The sequence below is a fragment of the Leptodactylus fuscus genome, chromosome 2, assembly GCF_031893055.1.
Source record: "Leptodactylus fuscus isolate aLepFus1 chromosome 2, aLepFus1.hap2, whole genome shotgun sequence".
NCBI classification, from domain to species: domain Eukaryota; kingdom Metazoa; phylum Chordata; class Amphibia; order Anura; family Leptodactylidae; genus Leptodactylus; species Leptodactylus fuscus.
In genome coordinates this window covers 174363533-174387740 of record NC_134266.1, presented here as the reverse complement: position 1 = coordinate 174387740, position 24208 = coordinate 174363533, and the positions used below count along the sequence as shown (strand labels likewise).

Genomic DNA, 24208 nt, shown 5'->3' with positions numbered 1-24208 from the left:
TTTGGGGAGTCCGCTTGCGGACCCCCCGAACAGAATACCAAACACATTGACAAGCGGTGAGCAATGTAAGCACACGGACCCCATAGACTATAATAGGTAGTTCATGAAGTACTTTTCTCTCTGCACGTTCCATGTGGAAACTGCACGGAAAACACACAGACCCCATTATAGTCTATGTGGTCTGGTTGCTTTCATAAGGTCACCGCTCTTGTCAATGCGTTTGGTATTCCATTGGGGTGGTCCCCAAACGGACTCTCCGAACAGAATACCGAACGCAGATGTGAACCGGGCCTAACTGTTAATGTGAATATTCATGTGCCTAGCAGGGCTTACTTGGAACCATGTCTTTGTGCGATATGTACCTTCTATTGCTACTCCTCCCTTCCAAATATGGCTACTAATTATATGGGCCATACAGTAAGAGGCCCAGATAACAGTCCCTTTGGTCATCAAGTACATCCATAAAGTTGCTTAAAACTTATATTCGCAAAAAACTTTAGATTTTCTGCCAGCATTTGTGACATTAAGGCTAAGACCCCACATTTCAGGTCGTAGCAAAAAAGCGTGGGAAAAACTCTGGTGGAAGCAACGTGTTTTTTTCTGTGATTTTCATATAATGTCCGCAAAGGTTTCTTCAGTGGACTTTCTGCTTCCATTACACCTATAAGGAAACTGCCAGCATTTCCATAGGTATAATTGACATGCTGTAATTTTTCTTCCTGCGATGTGTAAATGGGATTTACTCCTATCCGCAGTGACTGGAAAACGCAGCGTTTACACCACACGGGTCCCTGGCCTCATACATTTTCTAACATACAGTGGTAACAAATTTTGTCTCCTTTCCATAAAATCCTGCACTGAAATCCATTTTCGGACCCTTCTCTAGTCTTTCCCCTTGCTGGTGTACATGGGGGCATATGTCTGCAGAGTCATGTCATGCATTACATGATACATTATGCAGTTATTTGCTGGACTGTTATCACAAAACTCAATAGGAAACAGTCTCTTGTAAGGACACTTAACACAACAGCGAAGTCATGAGAGTGGCTAGTATACATTGACACAAACACACAGGATTTATGGCAACATAAGGAACATAGAGAATGCAGGAGACATCACAGTCCCTCCGCATGGTAAACTGTAAATCTAATGTTGCAATCTTCCCAGTTGGAGGGATGTTGCAATATTGTACATTATGAAATGGTAAAAAGGAAATAGCATCAAATCCACACAGACTTGGATCTGTCCAACATTTCTAAGTATCATGAAGATGCGTTTGATCTCTTCTACAAGGTTAGTTTGCAACATACTGCAATTGACTTATTACCGTTTGGGGGGAAATTCCCCTCTAAAGTGAAATTCACTTTATTCTGGTTTGTGCATTGCTAAACCTATGAGCTCGGTATATCTGTTACCATTAACATCCTTTTCAATGCTTCTGTCATCTGCTTAGGCTCATAAGAATTTCCATTTTTCTGTTCTCTTATAGGAACAAAAAAAAAAAAAAAAAAAAAGGAAATTATGATAAGGACGGATCTGTCATATCGGACGAACCTATCCCGAACAAATCTTGATGGACCCAATTGACTATAATGGGGTTCATCAGATAACCATTATGCTGCCAAATGAAAAAGTCCTGCTTGATTTTAGATGGAATCTGTGATGAAGACTTCGAATATAACCAGAAGGCGGATGTGAACATAACCTTAAAAGTTGCCACTCGATTTCGTACTGAACAAATTATTAAAAATAAATCAAGTATAAGCAGGAAAGGGTGAAAAATTACCATAGTGACTTTTCTACTATCTTGGTCCTGAACACTTCTTCTTGGTCTAGGTTCACAGTACAGTAACAATCCCGCATCTTGTTTGGCCCTGGATAAGAAGGAAGATTTTTGGCTTCACCTGAAAAAAAAAGAAAGACACCATGAACTGAGGATTATAAGAACACAACAGTCAAGCCTAATTTTAGCTAAAGCTTGCTAGTGTATTCAGGTATTGACATAGGTTAGGCACTGGTAAGATCACATTGACCCTCCTGTCATACGTATATGTTGTGAGGATCTTAGACTGAAGGCTCTGACATGGCAAACATTGCCTACATGATATATTGGTACAATATATTTTTTATGGGATGTCTATTTAGAAAATCAGTGAACAACACATTTACATAAATGTTAAAAAGGTGTAGCTACATACATATACTAGTCTGAAGGAAGTTAAAAAAAAAAAAAAAAAAAAAAACACACACACACCACCATCTTCTTTTGGCATCTGCTAGGTAAATGCGGCCCTATGGTATATTGTATACCCTATTCTAATAAATGCTGCCCCATTCAAATAAATATAGATGATCCAGATTGCAGATGATAACAAAACCTAGCAAAACATCACTACAGGCAGAAGAATGGACCATTTATTTGCAGAGACTTATAACTACATAAAAGAGTTGACAATTGTAAGATTGTAGGATCTTACAAAATATTATTGTTGGATATACAGCCACTCTTATATAGATGAGTGCTGCACAAGCTTCCTGTAGATAAGAACCCAATTGTAACTACGCCACTTCCGATAGGATCCGGGCCTCCTCAACAAGTGCTGTGAGTACAAATCATGAATGCTAACACAGGTGTCTGAGAAGAGATCATACATATAATCCAATACCTATCTTATCAGCAAAGGTTGCCAAGACATTTTGAAACCTGACCAAAAAAAAACTTCATCCATAATTCTCAGAATTTGTTAGAACATTGTAGCCAATTGTATTGAGTTTGTTCCTAGAAGCATAGGACATGTGTCTCTAGTCTATAGCGTCTCCCAAGTGGCTTTACTCACAGCCAAGTCAAAAAGTAGTATTGCCAAGTGGGATTATAAGGATGAAAAAGGAGCTGCCCAAAGTAACAACATGATAGTGAAATGCTGTGTCCGCACAGTGACAAATCTGCAATTCGGTTTTAAATACATTTACATAGACATACCTGTATGAAAGACATAGTCACTGTTTAATTCATGAGTCAGCAACTTGAAAATATACAGATGTCTCTGAACCCATCACAATCACTGGGTAAAACAAAGGCACTAACTATATAGGCTTACTGAGGACTACCTAAGGTGGAGAATGTCAAGCAAGCATTTCAAGCGTTATTGTTAACTGAAGAAGACTATGATGATAATATTGCTGTAGAACTATACAGATCTGTGCGCAATTCTATATCCCTTTTATCCAAGAATGACAATGGACCCTGGCAGAGGCATGCAACAATAATCAACAGCATTTTAGGAGAATTATGGTATGGTTTAATGGGTTGTCCTATGGATATGAGAGTGAGCCTTACATAATCATCACTTGGACTTTGTAACTTTGTAGTTCAGAACTACCTAAAAATAAATTATATGAACAATCTAATAGTATAAATACCGGTATTTCTAAGGAACGGCGCAGCGGAGACCACATCTAAAGGTAAGAGACAAATAGCCTTTCTAAAGGCTATTCCGATGTCTTATCCACAAAAAAAAAGGTTTTAATTGTAGAATCCTTTTAAGGTAACCCATTGTATATGTATAAAATATATGTTTTTAGAATTTTTTGCAAAACAAGGCTCAGTTTACAATGCGGTCAAGTTATGATTTTTTTATTTATTTATTTTTTTTTAAATAGAAGCCATGACAGATATAAGTGATCTCATTGATGAAATAAAAATGAGTCTTTCAGGTTTTCAGACTAAACTATTCTTGCCATCAAAAAGGAATGGAAGCTAGCTGAAAAGACAAATGAAAGAACCTTGCTCAATTTCACCAACATATTACCGTATATATATACATATATATGTCCTATATGCCAATACAACATGTTGGGGTACAGCCCTGGCATTATTGTTGATGAAATGGAGATACATAACAGCACTGATGGGGTTAATTGTTTTGCCTCGGTACAAATATATATGCATTTAACTCCTTTATGGTTTATGGACACTGTAAACATTAACCCCTATTATATTGCTTTTACTTTATTTATATTATAGTTTTATTTATTAGCAACATGTACATAACGGAGAATAATTTTTGACATCCAGCCAGAACGAATGATTATAAAAGGACTAGTAAGTCTATTACTTATACATTAAAGTAAAACGGATCTGATGCTAATAGTGCTGAGGATTTACTCTTTGCCCTACTTTACTGAATGCGCCTTCCATCACTACATGGCATTACTACACAATCAATCAGCCGCTGCCTGCATGAAGCTGACGCCCTGATGTAAACTACATGACCAGTGTCCTTTATATAGTCAGGTGCAGTACGCCAGCATATCCATTAAAAGGCAATTAAACCTAAAAATATCAAGTGGCGTGACCTGGGGAAACAGAGATAAAAGGCAAACAAGCCCACTGATAAAGGGCACCTCAGGTCACCGCACACAGAAATGGAGAAACACTTACATGGGCGAAACAAGGAATATGACATTATCAATTTATATTAAAGAGGAGAAAGATGATCTAATTTTATTCCATGGGTTCTGACGCCAACCTCAGAAAACTAAATGAGAAGTGGAGACTGAATCACATGCAACAGAATTTTCATGGCAAGTTGTCTGATACTGTATAAGATATATGTATGAATAATCATAAATCGCAAAGTATTAATATAAATAGGAACTCTACACAAGAGTATGAGAATAATCCACTCTAAGTATCACCCTATTGAAGTACAAATTAATATCATTATTAATTAGTTATATGAGCTAGCGAAGAGAATCATCATGGTGTGCCAAGTAAATTCTGAATTTTAATGGAGGAAGGGGTGAGTTTTAAATACAGTGTAGGTGTGGTTATATATAGACAAAGAGAAGGTATGACTAGTGTAACTAACACAACATGGCTGGGTATAAAGTTGAAACATAAGTTTTGGCACAGAAGAAGCCGTATCTCATTATAGATACATTTTTTTCTAGGAGGATGAGCTCTCTGGACAGCGCTCAGGAAAAGAATGTAAGATGGAGACTAGGTACAAGATGAGATCCTTCACATGAGCTTAGTTTATAAGGCAATGTTAAGCCGGGGCCCCACGTGGTATAAATGCCGTGATTTGGCTGCGGCAGAAATGCCCACGAAAAAAAACACGGCATTTTACACTCAAAGTGTTTTACAGTCACATGGCGAAAACATACCTGCAGTGGACCCGCTGCCATTTGAAAACCATTGCGGTTTTGGAAATAATAGCATGTCAATTATACCTACGGAAAGACCAGTGGTTTCCTTCTAGGTATAATGGAAGCAGAAAGTCTGCAGAGGTTTCTTTTAAAAGTTCTGTAGGAAAAATCAGAATGAGTTACCGCCACTTTTTTTTCTGCAGCACTTTTCTGCTGTGCCTCACTATGTGGGGCCTTAGATCCATTATTAAATGCCTGAGGCCCATTATTAAATGCCTGAGGCCAAGTAGAACACATTGTGCATCCCATTTGCCAGAGAGAGAAACTGGACAAACAGGAGAAATTGGAGAAACTATAAGTAAATTTAGCTAAAAGCACAGATTGTATATCAGATACCAGGAATAGCAGTAAACTGCATAAGGCATTGTTCACACGGCAGAGCTAAATCTGCTGTATTGAGACTCTACAGTGTTTCCTAGAAGTGGCAACACAAAATAAGTATGATTTTTCTTTCCTTTTGGATTTAATAGAAAAAGTAGGGCTCAGAAAAGTACATGGGTGCCGAATTAATAAATAATTTTGAGACTGTATGGAATCTTAACGCATGGTGAATATCCTGAATAAGGTTAAGTCGGCAGAAACGCATCAGTTTTTTTTTCACAGGAGACTTTCTGCTTCTATTTATATGGAAAACACCAGCGTTTCCGTAGTTATTAGAGATGAGCGAACACTAAAATGTTCGAGGTTCGAAATTCGATTCGAACAGCCGCTCACTGTTCGAGTGTTCGAATGGGTTTCGAACCCCATTATAGTCTATGGGGAACATAAACTCGTTAAGGGGGAAACCCAAATTCGTGTCTGGAGGGTCACCAAGTCCACTATGACACCCCAGGAAATGATACCAACACCCTGGAATGACACTGGGACAGCAGGGGAAGCATGTCTGGGGGCATAAAAGTCACTTTATTTCATGGAAATCCCTGTCAGTTTGCGATTTTCGCAAGCTAACTTTTCCCCATAGAAATGCATTGGCCAGTGCTGATTGGCCAGAGTACGGAACTCGACCAATCAGCGCTGGCTCTGCTGGAGGAGGCGGAGTCTAAGATAGCTCCACACCAGTCTCCATTCAGGTCCGACCTTAGACTCCGCCTCCTCCGGCAGAGCCAGCGCTGATTGGCCGAAGGCTGGCCAATGCATTCCTATGCGAATGCAGACTTAGCAGTGCTGAGTCAGTTTTGCTCAACTACACATCTGATGCACACTCGGCACTGCTACATCAGATGTAGCAATCTGATGTAGCAGAGCCGAGGGTGCACTAGAACCCCTGTGCAAACTCAGTTCACGCTAATAGAATGCATTGGCCAGCGCTGATTGGCCAATGCATTCTATTAGCCCGATGAAGTAGAGCTGAATGTGTGTGCTAAGCACACACATTCAGCACTGCTTCATCAAGCCAATACAATGCATTAGCCAGTGCTGATTGGCCAGAGTACGGAATTCGGCCAATCAGCGCTGGCCAATGCATTCTATTAGCCCGATGAAGTAGAGCTGAATGTGTGTGCTAAGCACACACATTCAGCACTGCTTCATCAAGCCAATACAATGCATTAGCCAGTGCTGATTGGCCAGAGTACGGAATTCGGCCAATCAGCGCTGGCTCTGCTGGAGGAGGCGGAGTCTAAGGTCGGACCTGAATGGAGACTGGTGTGGAGCGATCTTAGACTCCGCCTCCTCCAGCAGAGCCAGCGCTGATTGGCCAGAGTACGGAATTCGGCCAATCAGCACTGGCTAATGCATTGTATTGGCGTGATGAAGCAGTGCTGAATGTGTGTGCTTAGCACACACATTCAGCTCTACTTCATCGGGCTAATAGAATGCATTGGCCAGCGCTGATTGGCCGAATTCCGTACTCTGGCCAATCAGTGCTGGCCAATGCATTCTATTAGCTTGATGAAGCAGAGTGTGCACAAGGGTTCAAGCGCACCCTCGGCTCTGATGTAGCAGAGCCGAGGCTGCACAACGGTTCAAGCGCACCCTCGGCTCTGATGTAGGAGAGCCGAGGGTGCACTTGAACCCTTGTGCAGCCTCGGCTCTGCTACATCAGAGCCGAGGGTGCGCTTGAACCCTTGTGCACACTCTGCTTCATCAAGCTAATAGAATGCATTGGCCAGCGCTGATTGGCCAATGTATTCTATTAGCCTGATGAAGTAGAGCTGAATGTGTGTGCTAAGCACACACATTCAGCTCTACTTCATCGGGCTAATAGAATGCATTGGCCAGCGCTGATTGGCCGAATTCCGTACTCTGGCCAATCAGTGCTGGCCAATGCATTCTATTAGCTTGATGAAGCAGAGTGTGCACAAGGGTTCAAGCGCACCCTCGGCTCTGATGTAGCAGAGCCGAGGCTGCACAAGGGTTCAAGCGCACCCTCGGCTCTGATGTAGGAGAGCCGAGGGTGCACTTGAACCCTTGTGCAGCCTCGGCTCTGCTACATCAGAGCCGAGGGTGCGCTTGAACCCTTGTGCACACTCTGCTTCATCAAGCTAATAGAATGCATTGGCCAGCGCTGATTGGCCAATGTATTCTATTAGCCTGATGAAGTAGAGCTGAATGTGTGTGCTAAGCACACACATTCAGCTCTACTTCATCGGGCTAATAGAATGCATTGGCCAGCGCTGATTGGCCAGAGTACGGAACTCGACCAATCAGCGCTGGCTCTGCTGGAGGAGGCGGAGTCTAAGATCGCTCCACACCAGTCTCCATTCAGGTCCGACCTTAGACTCCGCCTCCTCCAGCAGAGCCAGCGCTGATTGGCCGAATTCCGTACTCTGGCCAATCAGCACTGGCTAATGCATTGTATTGGCGTGATGAAGCAGTGCTGAATGTGTGTGCTTAGCACACACATTCAGCTCTACTTCATCGGGCTAATAGAATGCATTGGCCAATCAGCGCTGGCCAATGCATTCTATTAGCGTGAACTGAGTTTGCACAGGGGTTCTAGTGCACCCTCGGCTCTGCTACATCAGATTGCTACATCTGATGTAGCAGTGCCGAGTGTGCATCAGATGTGTAGTTGAGCAAAACTGACTCAGCACTGCTAAGTCTCTGCATTCGCATAGGAATGCATTGGCCAGCCTTCGGCCAATCAGCGCTGGCTCTGCCGGAGGAGGCGGAGTCTAAGGTCGGACCTGAATGGAGACTGGTGTGGAGCGATCTTAGACTCCGCCTCCTCCAGCAGAGCCAGCGCTGATTGGTCGAGTTCCGTACTCTGGCCAATCAGCGCTGGCCAATGCATTCTATTAGCCCGATGAAGTAGAGCTGAATGTGTGTGCTTAGCACACACATTCAGCTCTACTTCATCAGGCTAATAGAATACATTGGCCAATCAGCGCTGGCCAATGCATTCTATTAGCTTGATGAAGCAGAGTGTGCACAAGGGTTCAAGCGCACCCTCGGCTCTGATGTAGCAGAGCTGAGGGTGCACAAGGGTTCAAGTGCACCCTCGGCTCTCCTACATCAGAGCCGAGGGTGCGCTTGAACCCTTGTGCAGCCTCGGCTCTGCTACATCAGAGCCGAGGGTGCGCTTGAACCCTTGTGCACACTCTGCTTCATCAAGCTAATAGAATGCATTGGCCAGCACTGATTGGCCAGAGTACGGAATTCGGCCAATCAGCGCTGGCCAATGCATCCCTATGGGAAAAAGTTTATCTCACAAAAATCACAATTACACACCCGATAGAGCCCCAAAAAGTTATTTTTAATAACATTCCCCCCTAAATAAAGGTTATCCCTAGCTATCCCTGCCTGTACAGCTATCCCTGTCTCATAGTCACAAAGTTCACATTCTCATATGACCCGGATTTGAAATCCACTATTCGTCTAAAATGGAGGTCACCTGATTTCGGCACCCAATGACTTTTTCCAATTTTTTTCAATGCCCCCAGTGTCGTAGTTCCTGTCCCACCTCCCCTGCGCTGTTATTGGTGCAAAAAAGGCGCCAGGGAAGGTGGGAGGGGAATCGAATTTTGGCGCACTTTACCACGTGGTGTTCGATTCGATTCGAACATGGCGAACACCCTGATATCCGATCGAACATGTGTTCGATAGAACACTGTTCGCTCATCTCTAGTAGTTATAATTGGCACGCTGCGATTTACAAAAACAGCATTTCCACTGCAGATATTTTTCTGCAATGTGTGTATGGCATTAGCCAGAATTGACACATGCATTTTTATGAGTCCCGGCACACGACCACATTTTTTGAGGCCATGTGTCCATGTCATATCCAAGGACTGAAAATTATAAAGAGTTTCCTATTTTTTCCACATTTGCAGAACAGACAAGTGTAGGTGATCATACAAGTCTTTTGCGGATCTGTGATTGTGGATAACATAGTAACATGGCTTTTTGCTGATCAGTATTTGTAGACCGTAGAAACCGATATGGTCATGTGCAAGAAGCCTAAGGCACTACCTAAATAAGGGTATCAAAAAGTACTGAAAGGAAAATGCTTTTAATAGTTAAAGAGATTGTGTTCCCAAGACTTTCAATAAAGGTAATGACTAATGGATCATAACAGGAAAAACTGAAGGAAAGGAAATGTGCCAATAACCCACAAAACAAAAAAACACACTTAAGCCTCTCGGAGGGGGTTCCCACTGACTTCTTCAAAAACCTCCAAACACAGAAGACACTGACAACACTCCAAGTAAACACAAGGGGTAAAATCCATTCCTACTTCTCTTATGTCTTCTATTGCTGTATAATTTCCAGTGTCACACCCACACACAGAACTTGTGATCTACAAAGCGCTCTGTCCCAAAGAAAACCTAATAGAGACTGCAGTCTCCAAACCACAGAAGACAAAAAGAGAGAGAGAAATGAATTGTGTGTTCCCTACACTTAATCACTATTCGTATACACCTACCTTAAACTTTGTGAACGATTTATCATCATTTCATTTATTCACTTGGACATCTGGTTTATAAACTTCCCTTTTTGGGACAGTAGTGGAACCTACACTATAAATCCAGACTAAATTTCAATAAAGATCCCCTTTTTAGTTGGATCAATATGGACATCATCTAAACTTCCCAAGCCTCAGTATCGGCTGCAATCCCCCTACCAGTCTACACTTCCATGAACAAATATCTGACCAATCATCAAGTACCAAAATACATTTTTGGGCAAATGACCAATTGTTTTGACAGACAACTATCCCATCTGCCAGAAAAGTGATCTGCAAATCTGCTTTAGAGAGATCCAAGAATGGGGATGGAGACGGACTAAAGCAAAAACATAGAAGGAGAGGGTAGTGCTGCTCTTCATTTCAATGAGTCTCATGATGAGGAAATGCTTGCAAAAGCCAACCAGTGAAGAGATGGCCGTCTCCACCAGTGATTGGCTGAATGGCCATCTTTGATTATTTCCTGTTTTTTTTCGGAAATCAGGAAATGGAGTGCAGTACCCGGACAGCATCAAATTGGGGAAAGGCAAGTTTTGTCATGTTAGCATCCATATCTTTAATACCTTTTTTTCCTGCCATTGAAGTTACTTTCTGATGATCACTAGTCTTTTCTGGAATATACTTCAATGACCAGGATTATAGAATTTATTTCAATATTTAATACTGGTGTTTCATACTATCTATTGAATTAATCTATAATACAGTACATTATATGAAAGAGTTAACTGACCTAATTTAATTTTACAAGCAAACAATGAAAAAGTTACAATTTCACACTGTAACAGAAAATATTCTTGTTGTTCTCTAGTACCAAGCAATTGATAAGGTGAAATGATGAAATATAGCAGCAGCTTGTGTACATCCATCGGTTTAATAGTTCTTTACAAGTCATAAACAAACCTGTTAAGTGCTCCTTGGAGTACATTAAGGGCCATCTACTATTTCTCAAGAGACCCATTGCAGCTCCAACCACAGGCCTGAGCTACACATTGTGCTATACAATAAGATAGAAAAAGCTGCGGGATTCCAAACCAATGGCTCTGAAACACAACACTATGGAGATCAGTATACATTTATGTTAAGGTAATTTCAGGTTATGGGTCTATTATGTGCGTCTACAGCAATTCTCAAAAACAAAAGAAAGCTAGTGAATCTGATTTTATCCTAATACTGCCATCACATAATTTTATACAACTGGTCTTGGAATGGCTAGCCTGAAAAGAGAGAACGATAATAAGATAGAGCAGGGGAATTTATTTAGACTGGTGTATTCCACACTTAATACATTCCCCATTGGCATATGTGCTTTTTTTAATTAAGTTTTTTAAAGAAGAACAAAAATACAAGGGAATGAAAGTATGCACAAGATATATAAGCCCATAACATGAGTCAAAGAAAGCTAGCATGAGAAAGATATACATAACAGTAATACAGACATATATCCAAAGAACATTAAAGATATATAGTGGAGACACAGAACATGATCCACAAAGGAATGCAATGCCACACTATTGTCTCAGAAAAGGGGAGAATTAACATAAATCCCAATTCCAAAGCGCCCAGAAGGTATCCCAGGGTCCCCAAACAGTTAAAAACCTTTCCTCCTCATTGTTCAGGAGAGCTGTCAAATATTCAGGTGTCCTAGCCTCACGTATTCTTGCATACAGTTATTCCAGTGAGGGGGGAGGGTTCAGAGGGTAGATTAAATAGATATGTCTTAGGGATCAAGGGAAGGCCAACCATCCTCCCCCAACACCCGTTCAATTACAGACTGGACCTGTCCTGGCTTTTTAATAACTCTGGCAGATTTTGTGTAGAGATGAGCGAACAGTGTTCTATCGAACACATGTTCGATCGGATATCAGGGTGTTCGCCATGTTCGAATCGAATCGAACACCACGTGGTAAAGTGCGCCAAAATTCGATTCCCCTCCCACCTTCCCTGGCGCCTTTTTTGCACCAATAACAGCGCAGGGGAGGTGGGACAGGAACTACGACACTGGGGGCATTGAAAAAAATTGGAAAAAGTCATTGGCTGCCGAAATCAGGTGACCTCCATTTTAGACGAATAGTGGATTTCAAATCCGGGTCATATGAGAATGTGAACTTTGTGACTATGAGACAGGGATAGCTGTACAGGCAGGGATAGCTAGGGATAACCTTTATTTAGGGGGGAATGTTATTAAAAATAACTTTTTGGGGCTCTATCGGGTGTGTAATTGTGATTTTTGTGAGATAAACTTTTTCCCATAGGGATGCATTGGCCAGCGCTGATTGGCCGAATTCCGTACTCTGGCCAATCAGTGCTGGCCAATGCATTCTATTAGCTTGATGAAGCAGAGTGTGCACAAGGGTTCAAGCGCACCCTCGGCTCTGATGTAGCAGAGCCGAGGCTGCACAAGGGTTCAAGCGCACCCTCGGCTCTGATGTAGGAGAGCCGAGGGTGCACTTGAACCCTTGTGCACCCTCAGCTCTGCTACATCAGAGCCGAGGGTGCGCTTGAACCCTTGTGCACACTCTGCTTCATCGGGCTAATAGAATGCATTGGCCAGCGCTGATTGGCCAGAGTACGGAACTCGACCAATCAGCGCTGGCTCTGCTGGAGGAGGCGGAGTCTAAGATCGCTCCACACCAGTCTCCATTCAGGTCCGACCTTAGACTCCGCCTCCTCCGGCAGAGCCAGCGCTGATTGGCCGAAGGCTGGCCAATGCATTCCTATGCGAATGCAGAGACTTAGCAGTGCTGAGTCAGTTTTGCTCAACTACACATCTGATGCACACTCGGCACTGCTACATCAGATGTAGCAATCTGATGTAGCAGAGCCGAGGGTGCACTAGAACCCCTGTGCAAACTCAGTTCACGCTAATAGAATGCATTGGCCAGCGCTGATTGGCCAATGCATTCTATTAGCCCGATGAAGTAGAGCTGAATGTGTGTGCTAAGCACACACATTCAGCACTGCTTCATCAAGCCAATACAATGCATTAGCCAGTGCTGATTGGCCAGAGTACGGAATTCGGCCAATCAGCGCTGGCTCTGCTGGAGGAGGCGGAGTCTAAGATCGCTCCACACCAGTCTCCATTCAGGTCCGACCTTAGACTCCGCCTCCTCCAGCAGAGCCAGCGCTGATTGGCCGAATTCCGTACTCTGGCCAATCAGCACTGGCTAATGCATTGTATTGGCTTGATGAAGCAGTGCTGAATGTGTGTGCTTAGCACACACATTCAGCTCTACTTCATCGGGCTAATAGAATGCATTGGCCAGCGCTGATTGGCCGAATTCCGTACTCTGGCCAATCAGCACTGGCTAATGCATTGTATTGGCTTGATGAAGCAGTGCTGAATGTGTGTGCTTAGCACACACATTCAGCTCTACTTCATCGGGCTAATAGAATGCATTGGCCAATCAGCGCTGGCCAATGCATTCTATTAGCGTGAACTGAGTTTGCACAGGGGTTCTAGTGCACCCTCGGCTCTGCTACATCAGATTGCTACATCTGATGTAGCAGTGCCGAGTGTGCATCAGATGTGTAGTTGAGCAAAACTGACTCAGCACTGCTAAGTCTGCATTCGCATAGGAATGCATTGGCCAGCCTTCGGCCAATCAGCGCTGGCTCTGCCGGAGGAGGCGGAGTCTAAGGTCGGACCTGAATGGAGACTGGTGTGGAGCGATCTTAGACTCCGCCTCCTCCAGCAGAGCCAGCGCTGATTGGCCGAATTCCGTACTCTGGCCAATCAGCACTGGCTAATGCATTGTATTGGCTTGATGAAGCAGTGCTGAATGTGTGTGCTTAGCACACACATTCAGCTCTACTTCATCGGGCTAATAGAATGCATTGGCCAATCAGCGCTGGCCAATGCATTCTATTAGCGTGAACTGAGTTTGCACAGGGGTTCTAGTGCACCCTCGGCTCTGCTACATCAGATTGCTACATCTGATGTAGCAGTGCCGAGTGTGCATCAGATGTGTAGTTGAGCAAAACTGACTCAGCACTGCTAAGTCTGCATTCGCATAGGAATGCATTGGCCAGCCTTCGGCCAATCAGCGCTGGCTCTGCCGGAGGAGGCGGAGTCTAAGGTCGGACCTGAATGGAGACTGGTGTGGAGCTATCTTAGACTCCGCCTCCTCCAGCAGAGCCAGCGCTGATTGGTCGAGTTCCGTACTCTGGCCAATCAGCACTGGCCAATGCATTTCTATGGGGAAAAGTTAGCTTGCGAAAATCGCAAACTGACAGGGATTTCCATGAAATAAAGTGACTTTTATGCCCCCAGACATGCTTCCCCTGCTGTCCCAGTGTCATTCCAGGGTGTTGGTATCATTTCCTGGGGTGTCATAGTGGACTTGGTGACCCTCCAGACACGAATTTGGGTTTCCCCCTTAACGAGTTTATGTTCCCCATAGACTATAATGGGGTTCGAAACCCATTCGAACACTCGAACAGTGAGCGGCTGTTCGAATCGAATTTCGAACCTCGAACATTTTAGTGTTCGCTCATCTCTAATTTTGTGAGGTCCTGTGTGCCAGAACTGATTTCAGGTATAACACATCAGTTTTCTGGTGTGAGTTAATAGTACATATGAAGGGCAGAGATGTCCCTGGTCTGTCCACCTTGATACATGCCCTGCTCCACACAATGTATTAACCCTTACAGGACACAGATATTTTTATGTTTTTGTTTTTTACTCCCTGCATTCTAAATTACAGTTATTTCTGATCGCAGGCACTGCTGTGAGGTCCCTGCTTTGTGAAACAGCAGAGACTGAGCGGCTTGTACACCTGCTCTACATAAACAGCATACTAGTCAGGTACGCATCAACATACAGTACGTTTGTATTGGTACCCATAGGGTTAAAAAAAAGTGATGTGTGGAGTAGAGCACATACGAAATGGTCTATCTTTGTTGCAAATCAGGGCCATGTGTCAAAATTGTGCCATTACTCCCAATGACTGCAATGCAACAACACCATTGAAGTTTTGCATAAGCCATTCCTTTCTGTCCAGATGACTCCGTTTCTTTTGAACACATGATGTGGCTAAATGAAAGCAAATGTACTGCCACATATGACGGTATACATATCAAAGAAAATCTGCTGCGCACTCAGTGTTTCCCCATATAAAAAAATTGCAAATAACAAATCCACCTGTTTCTAGAAATGAGTATTACAGACACATTAAATGGGTTGTCAAAACTAAAATTTTATTTATTAATTAGGCCGTGGAGGTGAAAAAAAATAAATAAAAGGAAACCATACTCACCGGTCCCCGGTGCTCGGCATCTCCCCGCATGATCTGGTCCTGCAGCTCAGTTGTGATCTTCAAGCAGAAGTAGCTGCGACATGTGATTGCCAAGGCCAATCAGCAGTCTCAGCAGAGGGGAACCAGGACTTCACAGACGAAGAGAAGGACAACAGTAAGGCGGCAGCCACAGGACCAGACTGTCCTGGGAGGACCCCAGAGCTCCAGAGACAGGTATGCATGTTTTGTTTTTGTTTTAATTTTTATTTCACCTCCTGTGGTCTAAGTGCTCGTTCACATCTACTCCTGGGGTCTCCGTTTATATAGGTTTCCGTTTCCTGCCCGAAACTGGGCAGGAACGGAAACCTGCAGACATTTCAAACCCATTCATTTGAATGGGTTTGAAAAGTGTCCGGCTGTGAGCGTCGGTGAGCGTTCTATGCTCTCCACGGCAAAAACGTTTTTTTTTTTGTTTTTTTGTTTTTTTAACTGGACACTAAGTCGGACATGCAGGACTTTGTGTCCAGTTTAAAAAAAAAACGGTTTCGACACGGAGAGCACAAAACGCTCACCGGCACTCACAGCCAGACGCGGTCTGACAAGTTTCCATCTTCTGCCGGCAGAAAACAGAAATCTAAGTACGGAGACTGAACGCTGGTGTGAACCCAGCGTTATTAGAAAATTATGTTTAGCTTTGACAACCTCCAAGTTCTGTCGTGGATCCATCACCATCACACCATCGGTGTCCTTTACTCTACTACCGTTAATATCCATTGCTCTCAACCTATAATGGATGACAGCAACAGACTGATAATAGCGTGAACTCATCCTTAGGCTGGGAAAACACTGACAGGTTTTTTATGTCATTTGAGTTGCAGTTTTTCTGAGCCAGACCCAGCAGAAAGGAGAAGTATACATCCTTCCTTTATGTTTAACTTTCTATATGAATCCACTCTTGGCTATGATTTTAAAACTGCAAATGTGGTTCCAGACTAAGGAGGATGCCACTTTCCTCAAGCCTTAAAGATGGGACCCACACCTGCTGGGAGAATAGCTGTTTTTGTAATCTCCATAGATTTTAACATAGAAACCCAATTCTACTTTGGATTTGCCATTACGCAGGACCTGTCACTGAATCTGAAAAGCCCAGTGACACAGCTCAGCTGAGCATTTTAGTGTTTTATTTATCGAAATCCATTCATTCAGCCATTCCAAAGATAGCCCTTTTAGTGTTGATGCAGATCAGGGTATATTAGCCAAGTGGGCAGTAACACTGCATGATATATTAAACACAGAGACTCCACCCCAGAGAAGCCAACGTTACATCCTATTTGCTTAGTATTCCCAAATTTGCATTAAAAGGGCTTATATCTTTGGAATAGCTAGCTCAATGGATTTGAAAAAAAAAAAATACCAAAATGCTCAGGGTGACACCACCTATCAGATCTCACTGGGCTCTTCAGACTTGGTGACAGGTCCTTTTCAAGAAGGGTTCCACTTGCACCATCAGGTTAATATACTACTGTAAAGATTAGACGTTATTTAAAGATTGCAGAATTACTCAATGCACATCAGGACCAGATCTATAACACTAAAATAGTGTGTGTGTGTGTGTGGTATTCTTTATTGTTAATGACAATTGTATTCACACACATTCTCCTTCTCTAATGCTTCTTTTACATGCAGGTATACAAGATTTATTTTCTAGAAAGCAGAGAGAAAAAAAAAAATCTTTCATAAACCAGCTGGATACCTTTGAAAAAAAAAAAAAAATTATATTGAAGAAAGTGGTTAGAACAAGTCTAGCCGGAAAGGAAGACAAAGAGTCTCTGTATATCAGTGGAGAGGATGATGAAGTTAAGATGACACAGCCCATGATCTTATAGTATATCACACTTCAAGGAATGAAGCATTAACCCTTTCACAAACTGAATCTGGGGTAATAGAATTGCTGAAAAGACAGATTTCACCTAATTTTATGGTCTTAAGACATGAGCAAAAGACAGAGGATGTGCCAGTTGAAGCTCAAGCTCTCTGAATATTTCACACAATGGAACAAAAGGAGGATCCTGTCATGTACTGCAAGGATTGGGCAAGCTGTGCTGAACAAGAAGCAGACAACCACTTGCTGGTGAGATTCTGCTTCACCGATGCATTAATAATACATGTAACCCATACTATGAGTATAAGAGATAATAATGGAGCTCTCCATTTAAATGAATGGAGGCAAATTGAGAGACATATTGAGGTTTTCAGATTGAGGTTTTGCAGCAGCAAAAATGAATTAAAGAGAATACTATTTCAGTTCTGTTTTTGGGGTGTAAGGGATATTGTTTCGCAGATGACTTCCTCACTCCTTGTGTGAATAGTAGTTTCAGCTTGGGCCAGTAATAGGCTACATAGAGGACCTTTCACCACCTTCACCAATTCAAGTTCTTCATATCCGTCAATAGGCGCCGCTCCACTGACTCCAGTAGTAAAAAGTAACTGTGCTTGCTGCTCAGGAATGGAGGAGGCCAAAGAAAAAATATATAAATGTGTTAGAATCAATGGAGGGCACCTATTAATTGTAATTGGAGATGTAAAGAGCTGGAATTGTTGGATACGGATTTTTGAGCCAAAGACAAGAGTGGCTTACAAAAGGAATGGGAATTATATAAGAAGATCTTATACTTTTCCCTTCTGCACTCCTGAATTTGGGTCAAAAAACCACAGCAAAATCTGCAACAAATAAAGCTGCGTTGTCACAATGTGGGGCTTCAGCATAACTCTATATTAGGTGGGATCAAACATTGCCTCATGCAATAGAACAGGAATTACACTTCATACAAAATCATTACCTTACTGAAACCAGTTACACTAAACTAACAGCTTCCCCAAACTGGGAAAGATTTCAGGCTGAATTTTACAAACCACATGTGTATACTGATCTCAAAAGATTGCTCAACAATACGTATATGGTACAGGGGAGGACATCAGAAACTAAGCAAGAAGCCTGGGGGCTCCATGTGGGGAAGTGCATATTAACTAAACGTTATCCGCCAGTACAATTCCATAGTGATATACACTCACCGGCCACTTTATTAGGTACACCATGCTAGTAACGGGTTGGACCCCCTTTTGCCGTCAGAACTGCCTCAATTCTTCGTGGCATAGATTCAACAAGGTGCTGGAAGCATTCCTCAGAGATTTTGGTCCATATTGACATGATGGCATCACACAGTTGCCGCAGATTTGTCGGCTGCACATCCATGATGCGAATCTCCCGTTCCACCACATCCCAAAGATGCTCTATTGGATTGAGATCTGGTGACTGTGGAGGCCATTGGAGTACAGTGAACTCATTGTCATGTTCAAGAAACCAGTCTGAGATGATTCCAGCTTTATGACATGGCGCAATATCCTGCTGAAAGTAGCCATCAGATGTTGGGTACATTGTGGTCATAAAGGGATGGACATGGTCAGCAACAATACTCAGGTAGGCTTTGGCGTTGCAACGATGCTCAATTGGTACCAAGGGGCCCAAAGAGTGCCAAGAAAATATTCCCCACACCATGACACTACCACCACCAGCCTGAACCGTTGATACAAGGCAGGATGGATCCATGCTTTCATGTTGTTGACACCAAATTCTGACCCTACCATCCGAATGTCGCAGCAGAAATCGAGACTCATCAGACCAGGCAACGTTTTTCCAATCTTCAATTTTCCAATTTCAATGAGCTTGTGCAAATTGTAGCCTCAGTTTCCTGTTCTTAGCTGAAAGAAGTGGCACCCGGTGTGGTCTTCTGCTGCTGTAGCCCATCTGCCTCAAAGTTCAACGTACTGTGCGTTCAGAGATGCTCTTCTGGCTACCTTGGTTGTAACGGGTGGCTATTTGAGTCACTGTTGCCTTTCTATCAGCTCGAACCAGTCTGGCCATTCTCCTCTGACCTCTGGCATCAACAACGCATTTCCGCCCACAGAACTGCCGCTCACTGGATGTTTTTTCTTTTTCGGACCATTCTCTGTAAACCCTAGAGATGGTTGTGCGTGAAAATCCCAGTAGATCAGCAGTTTCTGAAATACTCAGACCAGCCCTTCTGGCACCAACAACCATGCCACGTTCAAAGGCACTCAAATCACCTTTCTTCCCCATACTGATGCTCGGTTTGAACTGCAGTAGATTGTCTTGACCATGTCTACATGCCTAAATGCACTGAGTTGCCGCCATGTGATTGGCTGATTAGAAATTAAGTGTTAACGAGCAGTTGGACAGGTGTACCTAATAAAGTGGCCGGTGAGTGTAGCATGTAATGAATAGATCAATAAAAGCAGAAGTGCACAGTATATAAAAGTACATCTCATCAAACCTGCCACGAGTCCAACATAACTAGTGTCATATGTGATGACTGGCTATCATTTCCTGCCATTTATAACAATGTCATATCATGCTATATCTTGTGCATTATCTCAGCTCAGAATAATCATTTTGCACAAACAACAAAGTGTCTGTGTTAAATAACAAATTCAGCTCTGGTACATGAGTATGACCCATGTACAAATCAGTGCCCTACTAACACCTGCTGTCTAATGTGAAGAAGGAAATGGTTTTGGGTAGAACAGGAAAGAGTTTCTTCCTTTCACACAAGGGAAGAATAAGCAGAAGCTTCCCATGGTAAGAGCTAGTTATATGCAACCCCTGCTGACTGCAACATAGGTTTGGTGCATACAGAAAATATTCAGGCCCTACTCAGCATAGAATAGAGACAGCTAGTTATTGCAAATTTAATGAAATGCCATTACTTTATGCTGTCACAGCTATTCTGTATGCACTGCTGGCTTACATGTCCAGCTTTCCTACAGCAGTGGCAAGAAATGAGGCAGGTTAAACACAGGGTTGTGGATTCAGAGTCAGGGCCAATTTTGGGTGAAGTGGGGAAAAAGTTGTTGGGGGTCATTTATCATCTGCCCCTTTTTTGACCATATTTTTCACAGGTCTGGAGGGCATGTTGCCGCGGTGCATGTGCTGAACGCCTCAGCTGCACCTTCTCAGCTGTCCCCAGGCTACTCCACTCACTGTGACATGAATGTATGCCATCCAGTGCCCTCCATCCAGTATCCCATCTTATCTCCCACCTCAGCTCAACTCTCCTACTATCCACGGCTCGTGTACGCTGCAAATGGGCTGGAGTGCTTTTGTGCCTAATTTGCACCTCTTTTCAAAAGGCACAAGTAGTAAACACAGGATCCCCATTTAGGCCACACCCCCTTTTCTCATCAAAACCCAAAAGTGGCGAGATCAGAATTACCACATGAAAAATGATACACGAATCTGGAAAAACCAGGTAGGTAAGACACTCACCATATGTATGCAAAATATGCAAGAAAAACACCAAAATATAATTTTATTCAATTGATACAATATTAAAAACTGTGTTATATTTACACATGAAAAAAGGTGCAAATGCTTCATAAATGCAGCATAGCGCAAAAAAAGACCTCAAAAGGGCATAATGCACGCCAAAAAAAGGGGGCAAGTAGCTTAATTTGCCCCAATGACTCTAGCTTAAAAATGAAATGATCATTTATTTGAACTATATTATAAAATTCTTAATATATGATAGTAATGTATATTATAGTTAATTTGAAGCACATTTGCTTTCACAGGATTTCAGCCACTAGTTTACTTCTAATTAAAGAATCTTCTGCTTCTGACTGATCAGCATTGTCAGCTATTTATGAAGGAGTCAGAATAGGAGTCGGAATCAGACAGTGGAAAAATAGAAGCATTGGAGTCCGTACTTCTGCCTACTGATTCCACAACCCTTGGTATACAGATATCAATATGGATGGACTGTGGGTGTTATCCTCATCTTTTCAAACAACAGGAATATCAGCATTGCAATCCACGGGACCTTATTTTTCCAAATCATGAGCCACTCAGTATATGCGTTGCATGACTGTGATAAATATGAGCCATTTTATATGGATGTGGCCAAACATTTAGGACACTATCTTATCCTAGAGTCTCATTTGTTTTATGTAAGAAGTCTTTCTGCCACTTATCTAAATTGAACAAAAAATGGTGACAAATTAAAATCTATCATTTTCTCTGTCCATCATCCATTGACTTTCATGATAAAATCTAACAAAGGAGAAACTGGTGATGACTGGTGTTAAATGAAGCCCCGCCACTGGCTTGAATCCCCCAGACATTAACAGGATATGCAAAAATAAACCTTTAAGTGTGAACCTTGCCTTAGCAACAACCCTTCCTTTTGTCACTGTGTGGTGAGCAAGCATTAGCCCACATCTCAAGAGACATCGGTGACAAATGACATAAAACAATCTGGGCTGAACACCTGTAGTCTGCTGTCTGCATTGAGCATGCTGAGCTTCACCAACAGCTGCAAGCTGCCCTGCCAGAACACTGACATTCAATCTCACCAACCTGACGCTTTCACCAAATCTAAAATCCTCTCTGTCTGGGCAACTAAACAAGTCAGCATCAAAGGGATAAGGGGGAACCCCTACGGTTCTCTCCACGAGAAGACAGGAAAGGATATACTTACTAAAAGTGGGCTACAGTGAGCTATAAATAGCTCCAAAGCTTTATATCCAACTGTATAAACAGCAGTAATAAAATAGGAAGAGAATGAACCTCATACAACCTCCATCACATACCACCCCCTGCAGCTATGGGTTTCTAAGAAGCAGTCTGCAATCCACAGACAGACTGGGCATTTTCTTTCCCTTAGATTTGAGTCTAAAAGGAGAAGTCAGAGGGTTATTGAAACAGAATCTCTGGACTGAAGTGCTGTATCAACAATCGTATGTGACATTTCAGTCCAACCAGTAACTTGTGTTAGACAGTGTGTGTTCAGGACAAGTATCATGAACAAACCCAGTGGTGCAATGTTGTCAACATTAAGATCATTCTAGGACAGAACTCCACCAGACAAGCCATGCAAATAGCTCAAGGACCATTTACTATGTTCCTTAAAGGGTTAACGCAATTCACAGAACTCAAATCAGAGTGAAGCTCAGGCTCCACATGGTGTCCTGCAGCAAAAAAGTGCTGCGAGAAAAGCTACAGCGACAACACATTACGGTTCTTCCCACAGCAAGTTCGCAGAGGTGATCTTTACTGACTTTCTGCTTCAATTATGCCTATAGGGAAACTGCCGGAGTTTCTGTAGATATAGCTGACATGCTGCAATTTCCAAAACTGCAACGGTTATCCACGTATCTTCCTGTAACGTGGGGTTGGGATTCACTAGAATCCCATTTCCACTTTGCTGTGACTGTAAAACGCCGCAGTCTACGCCATGTGGGGCCCTGGCCTAAGTCTAAGGCCCCAGATTGCAGAAGAGCAGCGGGTTTTTTTTCTTCAAAACTTTCTGTGGAGTCAAAGTCGGAGTGGCTTGAAAAGGAATGGAAAATACAAAAGGAAACTTAGAGGTTTCCCTTCTGTAAAATCCACTGTAGACTTTGGCTCACAAAAAAAACCCTCAAACAAAAAAAAAAAAACTTTCTGCAACATGGGACCTTACCCTAAGGCGAGTTTCAGACAAATATAATATGGCACCTTGTGGACCCAAGAAGGCTCCTTATCTGGGTTTATGCCCAGAAATAACAGTATCATCTATGATACAGTCAGGCTGGTCGTAAGATCCTTGTTCAGATCACAATTTGTGGCAGAAACCCCTATGCATTTTCTTCATAAAGGATAGCAACAAAAATAATGGAGGCCTTTGGAATCTGCACCAAAGCACAAAATAAAAATTACAATGAAATATTTATTTCTATTGAAGTTTACTCTTTATGGCATTCAGATTTTGGCTCTCTACCATAGTGTATGTAAAGAAGAGATCTCTATCTAAAGGAAACCTAGATAATAACCACCTGTATTTTAAACAATAGCCATTGTGGTAAAGGTCTCCTTTAAGATATTATAATAAACATGTAGAGAAAGGAAGCAGATGGTAATAAAAATTAAAGATGACCTCTAATTCACACCAAGCTGATAAAAGCTGAACAGGCTTTTGTAGTGGATTTATAGAGATTTCTTCATACTTCTAGTTACTGGGATATTTCTTTAATATGATCACATTTTTAGAAATGGATCAGCTAAAGTAAAGTATTTGTTAGGTGTTGTTGGTGTGAGGATGCTCATACACTGCCAAGGGTAAATATTACATAGAATGGAAAATGTATCACGTACAAAACACCCAAATGTGTATTCATTCATCACAAAAAAAAGCAACGTGACGACTTAACTTTTCAATGGCACATATAACAAGCTCTCTTTCTCCATCTTCACCATCCTCATAATTCAGCAGTTTCCCAATACAGACATAAAGCTGGGATCTGTGCCAAGGCCGCTTCTACAGTAGGGCATTTCTGACGCGGCAGCTCTAATTAAAAGTCTATGAGGTGCGATTACATTTCACAGCAACAGGAATAGTTTCTAGCAGGGAGGTGGACAGTATGTGTGTACTGGGAGGCAGACAAGTAATTCAACTAATGGGTATCTTATAGAAGGCTTCTAACCAAAACCCTGTTAATGGGAAGGCTGGTTAGTACAGGGTTTCTCTAATGTGGATTGTCATAGAATCGATTTTCCTACAAAAGATTTATAGAAACCCCATTAACCCCCAAGTGACTGCCATGGATAATTGTTTTATTTTACATTTACATCTTACATTAGGCGTTATCTGGAATAGAAAACTAATTTACAAAAATATATATTTATGGAAATTCTGGGAAAGATAGGACTATCCCTGTTCAAGTCCTTCTCTTACTGGCAAAAATATATCCAACTCTGGAAGACCCGGCATACCCCCGCATTACACAGAGAGCCCACTATGTTCAT

The 24208-nt window shown here is 42.5% G+C and overlaps 1 protein-coding gene across 1 annotated transcript in view; it reads right to left on the bottom strand.

Annotated features, from left to right (window-relative positions):
• RASA3 (RAS p21 protein activator 3) overlaps positions 1-24208 on the bottom strand; it is a 161034-nt gene that overhangs the window by 101129 nt on the left and 35697 nt on the right. Inside the window, exon 3 of the mRNA XM_075265117.1 lies at positions 1787-1904. Coding sequence (XP_075121218.1) covers positions 1787-1904 — 118 coding nt within the window. The remainder of the gene's footprint in view (positions 1-1786; positions 1905-24208) is intronic.